Source organism: Rana temporaria, chromosome 3 (genome assembly GCF_905171775.1).
Source record: "Rana temporaria chromosome 3, aRanTem1.1, whole genome shotgun sequence".
NCBI classification, from domain to species: domain Eukaryota; kingdom Metazoa; phylum Chordata; class Amphibia; order Anura; family Ranidae; genus Rana; species Rana temporaria.
Window position 1 is genome coordinate 192,289,033 of NC_053491.1, and position 12,211 is coordinate 192,301,243.

The window sequence follows — 12,211 nt, forward strand, 5'->3', positions numbered from 1 at the left end:
GCAGCCTTATCGTACAGAAAAAAAAAAAAAAAGGGGGGGAGGATAGTCCAAGTATACAAGCTTGTAAATATTTACACAAAGGGCATGTGTACACCAGATGCAGTTGAACGAGCCTTTAGGGCTTCGTTCACTTCTTGGCGTTCCGAATCGCAATTTAAAATTGCGGCAAATCGAGGGACACCCATGCAATTCCTGTCTCTTCCAATGGTACCCTGACCGTGGCACGATTTTGCTGTGATTTGTCAGATGTCAATCGCGGTAAATATGTGCGGGACGCCCGTCGCCCAAAAAAAATGTATTTTGGGCGTCACGCGATTCGATTTTACTGCGATTGACGCCCAACAAATTGATGCAAAAATCGCCCTGCGATCAAAGTGCCAGTGGAAGTGAGGGGGAAATTGCATGGGCGTCCTGCGATTTGCCGCTACTTGAATTTGTGGGGATTCCCCCGAGATTCAGAACGCCAAGATGTGAACGGAGCCTAAATGCAGTACGAAAAACATATGCAAGAAAAATTGCAGGCATTTCAATGAGTCTAGTTTACACTGTTGCAGTGTTTTCATATGCTTTTTTTTTTTTTTGCACATGAATGCGTGTAAATGCACTTTAGAAAAAACAAAAGCCAAAAATTATACCACAAATGTGCCACAGGTTCAAGTAAACTTGCATATGGAAACGCACACTGAATAAGAGGACTGCAGTATAAACAAGCCCTAAACCTCCCTGGCACCACAAAATCTGTAGCATGACCTAAACAAGGACACATACCGCATTTCCAAAGCACACAGTGCTAGAATTGTTAAAATGCATGTTTAAACCTTAGTGTCTAGAGGTTACACTTTGTGCCTCCAACTTGTCATCAATTAGGAATATTCCAACACTATCAACTCCAGAACCACCCAGCTAGCCTTTCGCCAGCTTCTGGTGACATTTTGGTTTTCAGCACTGTGTAAAGCCTAATGCCCTGTACACACGATCGGTTTCGTCTGATGAAAACGAACTAATGGATTTTTTTCATCAGATATCCGATGAAGCCGACTTTCATCAGTCTTGCCTACACACCATCGGTTAAAAATCTGATCGTGTCCAACGTGGTGACGTAAAACACGACGTGCTGAGAAAAATGAAGTTCAATGCTTCCGAGCATGCGTCGATATGATTCTGAGCATGCGTGGATTTTTGACCGATGGATTTCCCCACAGACGATCGTTTTTTCTATCGGTTTTTTTAACCATAAGAAAATTTTAAAACGGGTTCCAATTTTTTTCACCGATTTCATCAGATGAACCGATCGTGTGTACAGGGCATAACTCAACACTTGGCATGCCAAGAATAGAGCCAAGTACTAGAGACAATGTCGCTCCTGCACACGTGACCAAATAGCCGAAGAGGAGTGTTGCAAATTCATACAGCCATGACAGCATCTCGGATCCATACAGTACAATTTGAGGCAAGTGTGTGCCAAAAAATTATAGCGAAAGCTACACCCCCACCAAGTTTACTTTCCTTCAAAATCTGGCATTATCTTCCTTGCTGCGCCCAAGATTACTAAATTAAATGTTTTCTCGACAGCATGATGAACACTAAATCTTGGAAATAGTTGAATATCAGGCTTGTCTTGACACAAATTGTGAAGCCCTTTAATAAATCAATAATGCAATTATCACACAATTCACTAAAGATTGATTTTTTTATTTAGCTTTTCAGATTTCCAATTACAAACTTAGACAAAATTATGCCTATAATTAAATCAATTGCTACCCAAGAAGGAAGATACATATAAACTTATCATAAATTATTTCTGGCTTAATCTACAGATGGGAACATTTGATGTTCCAATAATATATTATTATTTTAATCAGCACTGTGGGCAACGGATATTCAGTTTTAACTTTTACAATGATCATGAGAAAAGTCTAAAAAGGAACTCCATCTAAATACACAAAACTCTTACCTGTTCCATTAAAAATGTTACTCGATAACGAATTGTTCAGACCAAACGCCTGATTTCTGTTCATGCCAAACCCAGACATACTGTGTGATCAGAGAAAGAAGGGTCAGTATTCAATGCATAAGAACATCTTCAAAAGAAAAAAAAAAAAAAAAGATGGATGTTTAAACACTTTAAACAAAAATGTTATACTTGCCTGCTCTGTGCAATGGTGTTGCAGCCCCTGATCCTCTTCTTGCCCCCACCCCGGCAAGCTGTTTGTTATGGCATGTTTGTTCCCAAGTTAGCCCTCTGTGTCCAAGGATTCCCACTGCTGTGTCTGAGACAATTAGAAGGGTGATTCCCTGCTCCTGTGCATCTCGCTGTATCGAGATCAGCGATGGGGGGGGGGGGGGGGGGGGGGGGGCACGGATCTCTATGGAGCCGGTTCACATATCTTCACTGCGGCTCCAGTGCAAATTTGCACTGGAGCCAAGTGAGTCTTTTGATTCTTTTCAGGTCAGAATTCAGCCAAAAAAAATAAAAAATCAGACCCGAAACTAACACACTGGACTCCTGCTGTGATCCGCATGCAAAGATAGTGTGGACCCAGCCTCCAGCTTTGGAACCACTTTAAAGCTGAACTGCGGGCATAAAAACACATTTAACCACTTAAGACTCGGACCAAAATGCAGGTAAAGGACCCGGCCAGTTTTTGCGATTCGGCACTGCGTTGCTTTAGTTTTAACTGACAATTGCGCGGTCGTGCGACGTGGGTCCCAAACAAAATTGACGTCCTTTTTTTCCCCACAAATAGAGCTTTCTTTTGGTGGTATTTGATTACCTCTGGTTTTTATATTTTGCGCTATAAACAAAAATAGAGCGACAATTTTGATAAAAAAAAAAAAAGAAGTAATATTTTTTCCTTTTTGCTATTATAAATATCCCCCTAAAATATAAAAAAGTTGTTTTTTTCCCCCCTCAGTTTAGGCTGATAGGTATTCTACCTATTTTTGGTAAAAAAAAATAAAAATAAAAACGCAATCGTGTTTACAAAATAGGGATAGTTTTATTGCATTTTTATTAATATTTTTTTTTTTTTTACTACTAATGGCGGCGATTTTTTACGTGCCCGCGACATTATGGCAGACACATCGGACAATTTTGACACATTTTTGGGACAATTGTCATTTTCACAGCAAAAAAAAAAAAAAAAAAATCTATAAAAATGCATTGTTTACTGTGAAAATGACAATTGCAGTTTGGGAGTTAACCACTAGGGGGCTCTGAAGCGGTTAAGTGTGACCTCGTGTTTCTAACTGTAGGGGGGCGGGGCTGGACGTGACATCATTGATCGTGTTTCCCTATAATTAGGGAACACACGATCAATGACAGCGCCACAGTGAAGAACGGGGAAGCTGTGTTTACACACAGCTCTTCAGCTCCGGGGACCGATCGCGGTCACAGAGCTTCGGACCGGGTCGCGCGCAGGACCCCACGGCTGGGCTTAAAGGGCCACGTACAGGTACGTGGATGTGCCCAGCCATGCCATTCTGCCGACGTATATCGGCGTGAAGGGTTCCTTAAGTGGTTACAATGTTACTCAACAGCCATAAAAGGAGAAATCAATTTTGTATGTACCACGTCTTGGAAAATTCAGTTATTACCCAATAAAAGTAGAAGTTACATCGCTACGTATAGCATGTGAAAAGAGCAGACGTGCGGGAAGAACCAGCCTGCAGAAAACTACGACCAGTCTGTAATTAATGAAAAATCCGACATAGAAGCAAAGGGGTCTTTGCTTTTCTCAGCCCCCCCCCCCCCCCCATAATGTAGTTTGTCTGGAGAACCAGCCAGTAAGTCCGCAGTTCCCCCCCAACTTCCTTTACCAGACCAAGATGTCCAGAAATACTGGCAGTAAGAGTTAAAAGGGGTTGTAAACGTTCGTTTTTTTATTTATTAAATAGGTTCCTCTAAGCTAGTGCATTGTTGGTTCACTTACCTTCATATATAGCTAGCTTAACCACTTCACGCAAATCGCCGTACGTCAGTACGTTGACGCTAAATACCGGGGTTATGGCAGCAGCTAGCTGCTATAACCCTGGTATTTTCGGGAACAGCGTGCGTTTCCCTTTAGGATAAAAAAAGTGGTCTCCACGGCGTATTTGCCACAAGATCACACATTTAAAGGGGTTGTAAAAGTTTTCACCTTAAATGCATCAAGGTGAAAAAAAAAACAAAACAAAAAAAAACACATCTGCCGATTAGCGCACCGCCCCCCCCCCCCCCCCGAGCCCTCCTTTACTTACATGACCCTTCGAAAATCCTGCACCATGAACGCACAGGCTTCTGGGTCGTCTTCCTGGCTCATTCATTGGTTGATTAAAAGCAGCACAGCCATTGGCTTGCTCTGCTGTCAACCACGACCAATGACAGGGCCGAGTGATAGTCGGCAGCTATGGCTGCCGCTGTATCACGAGAGCTCGCCCCGCAATAACTCAACACCATGCAAGCTCGTTCGCAATAAGGTGTCGAGTCCTTGAGGGGGAGCCGAGACAGCTTGAGGGGGACCCAGAAGACCAGGTTCGGGGCCACTCTGTGCAAAACGAGCTGCACAGTGGACGCAAGTATAACATGTTGGTTTGTTTTTTTATCTGTAGTGATCCTAAGAGGTCCGGTCACAGTCGGACCAGTTAAGGCGGCTCCCATAGGGAAACATTGATTGTCGCACATCATGCGACATGAGCTCCCAATGTCAGAGCGTTTTTCGTACCAGTGTGAACCCTTAGTAAATCAACCACATCTTTAGCAAGGAAATCGTTAAAAGGTGCCATTTGTCTTAAATTTCTGTTAGTAACTTACTGTAGGTCTCAAATTTTCCAAGAAATTACATTCTTTGTAAAGTAATTTTATAGCATACTTATGTTAAAACACTTATTTAAAGACAAAACACACACACACCATTTAAAGTGGATGTAAACCCACTCTCATCCTTTCTAAACTACTTCCATAGTGCTGCTGATCTATAGGGATATACATGCCTCTTGCATGTATCCTTACTTGTCAAATGTCTCCCTTCTGTCTGTTATAAGAACTGAAAAACTGCAGATGTGGGTGGGTCTGTCTGTTGTCTGGAGCTCCTCTACACTCCCCTTGTCAATATGAATTTTTCCTATGTATTCCTTACACTAAAATTCTGCTATGATCACCAACATCCAGTAAAAATCCAGAAAAGTAACCACACTTCAGAAAAGGAGTGGGGGTGGGAATTAAAAAATGTCCGTCTCCAGGCTAGTGCATGAGATATGTAAATAACCTGTCACTCACAGCAAGGGGGCGGAACAGACCAAGGTTTTTCTCTGCGAGTCTGTTTTATTTCACTGAACAAAACAAGGGGATTGCTCAGAGCTGGATTAACTGTGTGGCAAGACTGGGCACAGATGATAGGAAGTCTTATACTCTACATTGTGACATCAAAAGAAAAAAAAAGCAGTTATAGAAATGCTTACCTGTTCACAGTAAAAGGTTGTCGGGATGGCGGTTGCTTTGGCATACATATTATGCTGGGCGAGCTTCTGTTTGGACTGCCTAACCCTGAACTGCTCATATTATTTGTCCTGCTTGGCATTCCAATGCCCTGTCCAACCTGTGAGTGGTTCATCATATTCCTGGGATTCATCGGTAAAATGCCCCTGAAAGAAAATGGTTTATGTTCACATGTCCGGTTCTGAAATGCTGGCATATATAACAGCATCTATTTCAAAGCCACATACTGTATATAGAACCTACCAGCCAAGTATCAGATTCAGAAGCAAAATTGTAATCTGGAACAAGCTCACACATACACAGACCTGAACGTGGGACCATTGGAGAATAACACTTTAGTTTTTCTCAACTAGGATGCAGCTTGATAGCTGCACACATCGTGCACCGAGTATTTTCAGAGCGAGCCGTTATGGCTAGCACTGGACTAATTTCCCTGTACTGGGCTGCAGCTCAACAGCTAATGCGGTCACAGTCACTGCCATTAACAAAATGTGTGCTTGCCTGGTAGGCGACACCTATCCCCCCAGGAGGCTACACAGAGCAGGACAATGCTTGAGAGGAGCTGCAATGCCCATTAAGAGGAACACACCCCTCCTTCTCACAGCATCGACTTGCAATATGGGCAAATCTATGACCCACTTTTACAAACACATTTGCCAATTTTTAGGCCTCAGATATTAGATATTCATTATTTTGGAAATGTGTACAATAATCAACTTTCATTTTGTGTATACAGTCCTGTATGTAGCCTCATTAATAAGAATGGAATCCTTATGGGGTGAATTAGAAACAGTTGTAGGAAAAAATGTGCATTAGTATTGATTTTAGTAGATTTTAACGTGTCTTCAAAAAAAAAAAAAAAAAAAAAAAAAACACTAACAGTTATCAGTCTGCACAGAAACTGAATGGGAGCAGCAGCCATCAAGTTCACATTATAAATTGAACCATTTTTTTTACAACTCACACTAGAACTATTTTTATTATGAACTATTACAACGATGATCTATATGCCATTATCTTTGCTTTATAAATGCATTCAACAGTTCACACCGTTTCCTAGTTGGATACTGTGGCATGACCGCTGTTTGCATCCACTACGATATATGAGAAGAAAAAAAAAAAAGTGCCAAGCTTAATTGGAAGGTGCAAGATTTGTGGAACTGAGACTCGTGTGCATAAAATTGGAAATTGCAGTAACTCATATTTTCACCCAATTACTGCCCTTTTAATACTTTTCAAATATTTTGCATTTTCACACACCATGGAAGCTTTTTGAAAGCAATTCTGGGCCCTGCTTTTACAAAAGGTTGAGTACCACTGCCTTAATTTATCGAATTTGGATCGCATGGTTCTATAATGCATTACCAACTTCATCAATGGATATTTTAAATCTTTAAACAGACAAATAGGAAGTGAAAATAGGAATAAGCTCTGATTAAAAAACAAACACCATAACAATTTAAATAGGCAGTACCTGCTCGGAGATGGCGGCGTATGAAGTGACATTGTTGGTACCCCTGTGGTTGGCGTTACATGGTTTGGTAACTGAGTGCCTTGTGATAAGCTGCGATTTAACTGAGGAGTATTGTTGCTCATCCCCCTCATTGGAAGGCCTAGTGCACCTGTAGAAAAACAGAACATAAATTCAAATATATTATTTGTCAGCACACATGGTTGCATGGTTTCTGCAGTGTAAAGCAGATGCATATATGCCTTCAGCTATTCCCAAGACGATCATATTCAGTAATATGAAAGATAAACAAAATGGTTGGAGGGATATGTATCCTTCACATCAAGAACAAATTTATAGACCAATTAGAATTGTATTACATTTTGATTTCCAGAGACCAGAAAAAAAAAAAAAAAAGTACCCTGGGGACTTAGCAGTGCAGTGAGAAGATCTTAGTTTAGATCTTTAACACAGGCCATACACATCGATCCAAGTGTTTGATGAAATAATCATGTTACTGTTCTCGGTTTTGAATGCATGTAGAGAATCTCTCACTAGCACTGCATCCAATGAAAATAAAAAAAGACTGAACTGATGATGAATGCAGGGACGTAGTCCCAAGGGAGGGGGCGAGCAATGTATGGTATCCGAAATGATCTAAAATATATCACTGGGCTAGATGTAGAAATATTTGTAGGTTAGCATTAGAAGGTTGAACGGAACTTTGGGAAGTTGGCAACCAGTGCCGGTAGTTACTGAAAAAGGAGCAGCAAAGGAGGAGGAAGAAAGGCAAAAGGAGTCAGATATGAAGGAGGCCCTTCACTAGCATTTTAGCTGTATTGTGTGTAAGGAAGGTATGGATATGAAAAATTCTTTTGCAGATGGCAGGAGATGTTTGTGAGCGATGTGAAGTTGACATGACAGCCCAGAACCAATTAATACCCTAGGCAATAACTGAGGAAATGGAGTTCTGAAGATTGTGTTTTAATGTAGTATAGCAAAAATTGCATAAGTTTGGTTTTATCCATTTAGGGAAGTGAGACATTAAAAGCAGAAACAAAAATACACAAAACATGATACAGTAGGGAAGGGAGAGTGGATGCAGAAAAATACATTTTAGTTTTCTACATAATAAAAAATTATATTGGAAGTGATGATTACCAATCAGCTAAAGAGGAAATAAACTTCCCTGGGTTGTGTGTACCTATAGGTAAGCCTCATTATTTCAGAGGTGAGCTTTGGAAGAGAAGTACAGGGGGTGAAAAGTGTTTTCTTGCTCCACATGGGCCATCTAAATACCTGCCGAGGTGGACGTGGGAGCTGGACATTAGTGAAAATCCTTTCCGCTGAGACAGAGACCCAGGGCTGGGAAATAAGCCACAAAGCATGTGTGATCTCTTTTAATTAAGGGATCATACAGTCTGGTAAGCAGCTAGTACCTGGTGGTGGATTCTTTTACTCATTCACTCTTTCCTGGGTGTTCTTCATATGTCACCGTGGACTCTCGTATAAGAAATCTACACTTTTTGGGAGATCCCCTTATGTTTGGAACTTTACCTTTGCTGTGGACATTTCAGTGTGTTTATATTATTTAGGGGCAATTGGCCCGCAATTTTAATCACTTATATATTCAATGATTGTGTAGTGAGTACAAGGTAATATACAGGTGTGTGTGAATTTTCATTGAAGTTTAGTGGAGGAGACAGGAGACAGTTTCCCCCACTTGTATTTCAGAATTTTTATGTATATACACAACCACATCTTAAATTCTTTTTTTGCGCAGCTTTTATATATTTTCTTTATTATTTACAGTACCTATAGGTAAGCCTATATCTCCTTAACGTGCAGTTTAGGAGATATTTACTGTATATGCGCCAATGACATCATTGGTACATGCACTCTGAATGGACGGCCACCCTTGCCGTTTCTTCAAAGCCCTGTACAGTGACGGGCGGCTCCAACGTGTACATGCGTCAGTGACATTACGTGGCTCTGGCCAGTCACACAGCCAAAATCTGGACCCGGAAGGAAGACGGGCAAAGATGGAATGTGGCCTCCCAGCAGTGACCAAGAGGGCTTAGTTTACAGGCAAGTTTCACATAATGTGCTAGTATGGGATGCACACTAGAACATTATGCCTTTACTTTGCAGGCAAGGGGAAAAAAAAAAAAAAAAAAAAGTAGGCAGAGTTTACTTCCTCTTTAAAACGGACCTGCAGTAAAAAAAATTTCCCCATCCATTAAACCTTTTGCCCTTGCGGTTCCAACGTTGCATAGGTAAAAAATAAATACAATTTAACAAGGATTATGACATCATGCACAGCTCTCTCCCACTCATGAGAATTTGCCAGGAAGGGAGGATGAGATGAGTCATAAAAGGACCAATGAACGTTGCAGAACTGGGAGGTGTGCCTCTGTAAATCCAGGAAGTGAACAGGCAGTAGCTTCAGCTGCCCACAGTTAAAATGGATGCAGCCAGACTTGGTGGAAAGCGATTTCTGCAGCATATTTGGCAAGATCAGAATCACAGCACATATTAGAGTGGCAAAATTAATCGTTAAAAATCGTTATCTCGATTCAACCCCCCCTCACGAACTCTATGCAGAATTTCCTGATTCATTCATGCTACAAGTTTATAGAGTTCTCTAAAATAAAAATAAAATGGGCAGCCTGACAAGTTTTTTACAACATTGTCCACGCTGGTAGACAACTATAAACATTGTAACTTTTCGTTCTTAGATCAGAGGAATAAACTTCGGTCTGTAAATGAAGGAAGTTTAAACCACTTAAAGTGGAGTTCAGCCCATTTAACAGACGGCAGCTACAATAAGTGTAGTTGCTGACTTTTAATAAACAGACACTCACCTGTCCCATGGTCCAGGAGATACAGGCGCACAAAGCTTCGCTGCTCTCCCCTTCCCTCTCCGTGGCGCTCGCATTGTAACTGTAGGCACCGGCTGTGGCTTCACAGCCAGAAGTGAGCTGCGCTGTGAATGGCCGAGCAAGCTTCTGGGACCTGTGGCGTGTCCCAGAAGATTGCAGGGAGGGGGAGAGGTGGACTTCCTTCTAGCACCACGGCGCCAGGGGAGGAAGTGGGAGCCTGTCAAAACTGGGTAGCAAAATGCGGATCAAAGGACAGAACCTTGCGTAGTTCATGATCTGTAGAATGAGATTCAGTGAAAGCTCATCAACTAAAATCAATAGCAGATCTTCACTGTGTAGGACCTTTGATATCGTAGGAGGAGAGGGTCTAGAATTGTACCGTATAGACAGTAGTGTGAAAGGCAGAGGACAGATAAGCCTGTAAATGACCTATAGATTTTGTAGTTGGAAGAAATTGGTTCAAGTTTCAGTGCAAAAAAAACAAACAAAAAAAAAAAAAAAACACAAACTTACTTTGTTGCCCGTATAAACTAGCCCCAAATTGGGACAGCTGACCCGACGCGGATGGTGATGGAGATGCCAGCATCTAAACAGAGAAAAATAAATAGATTACGAGGGATAGAATGAGAACACATAAATCACTTGTCATTTTCTATAAAATGTGTAAAAAAAAACCAAAATTTTAAATATTATTACATTTATTATATGGTTTATATATGAACCTAAAAATAAGAAAAAAGCCCCAACGTACATCTTTTTCCGACCGATGCGGAAACATCGACGACTGGCTATAATACATATTCTCGTCATGGTAGTCACTGTCGACTCCTTCTACAAACTTCTTTCTTGAAGCACCAAACATGCTGTATGTCACCTTTAAAAAAAACATTGAAATGTTAAACCTTCAAAAAAACGGCTTACATAATGAACAACCTAATTAAAGAAAACAATGCAAGGTGACAAAAGGAAGCACATGAAAAATGTTATTGTATAAATGCATTGGGTACTGTACAGAATATGCAGTACATTCCAATTAAAATGAAAGCAGTAGCAACTCTGTTCCTGTGCGATTTACATGGAATTTAGGTGCAGTGTGATTTCAGCCCATTCATTGCTTAGAAGTAATCATGTTAAAAAAAAAAAAAAAACATCCCGATAACTTTCCCAGAGTAGAACAGTGTTAGTATGGTCACACTGTATTGCTCTGGTCATAGCGCGTTTAAAACAAAAAATAAAAAATAAATTTTTTATCCCTCATCCTCTCCTGTTACTGTTGACCTAACCACATTGTACCTTAATTGTACCCTCTACCTCTTCTATCTTTTTTTTTTTCTGAGAGCACAGGAACCAATCATTCGAGATTCTACCATCCTCAACTCACCGAACCAGAAGACCACCTGACGGAATCCTACCACCAGTTCCGATTGAGAAAATCCACTCGCCCAATTGTAAGTAGACCACTTCTTACACAACGACTGCACTCACCTACTAAAGATCCTAACACTAAACGTTAAAGGTCTGAACCACCCAGTCAAGCGGAAGTCTATGTGGCGCACCGCACTGGAGACACATAGTGAGGTTCTGTGCATTCAGGAAACTCACTTTAAGTCGAGAGATGAACCAGCTTGTACCAACAAACACTTCACCCAAAATTTTCAAAGCCTCTGGACCTTCGAAGAAAAATTTAGTTTTGATAGCCATTAAAAACTCGCCTTTACCCTTCATAATAGCTTAGTAGATGAGGACGGAAGATAGCTTGCACTTGACTGTTCCCTAAACAATGTCAGAAATACTATAGTTAACATCTACGCACCCAATTCAAACCAAATCAGATTCCTAAATAAACTGATGAAAAAAATTAATGCTTTCAAATACTGCCACCTCATTCTCTGTGGAGATTTTAACATCGTGCCAGACACCGCCATCGACACTTCCTCCCGTAAAACCAGACCCATGTCTCCTATGGGGGCCTTTATGAGGTCAAACGACGTCTACGATGTTTGGAGGTGTCACCACACCACCAAGAGAGACTACTCTTTCTTCTTGCATTGCCATAACTCGTACACGCGGATTGATTATTTTTTGGTAGACAAATGGCTTTTACCTAAAATTTCAGATTCGACCATATCTACAACATGGTCGGACCATGCCCCGGTCACCATAACAGATGACACTCATACCAGGACACGCCCAACTATCTGGAGAGCCAATGCTCAAATCTTGTATTCACCAGAATACTCAGCCTACATCAAAAAGAACCTCGAAGACTTCTTTGAACTAAATGAGGGGACTGTACCTAACATTGCTACTCTGTGGAATGCCCATAAGGCATTCATAAGGGTGGTCATTATTCAATAGACATAAGAGGAAGAGATCACAGCGTCTAGACACACTCACTTCTCG

General features: G+C 41.1%; 1 protein-coding gene across 6 annotated transcripts in view; it reads right to left on the reverse strand.

Annotated features, from left to right (window-relative positions):
- CNOT2 (CCR4-NOT transcription complex subunit 2) overlaps nt 1-12,211 on the reverse strand; it is a 92,586-nt gene that overhangs the window by 44,480 nt on the left and 35,895 nt on the right. For all 6 annotated transcript variants that reach the window (XM_040344009.1, XM_040344008.1, XM_040344007.1 and 3 more), the window contains exons 2-6: nt 10,560-10,682; nt 10,322-10,394; nt 6,951-7,098; nt 5,440-5,622; nt 1,955-2,034 (exon numbers count right to left, since the gene is read on the reverse strand). In XM_040344009.1, coding sequence (XP_040199943.1) covers nt 1,955-2,034; nt 5,440-5,622; nt 6,951-7,098; nt 10,322-10,394; nt 10,560-10,682 — 607 coding nt within the window. The remainder of the gene's footprint in view (nt 1-1,954; nt 2,035-5,439; nt 5,623-6,950; nt 7,099-10,321; nt 10,395-10,559; nt 10,683-12,211) is intronic.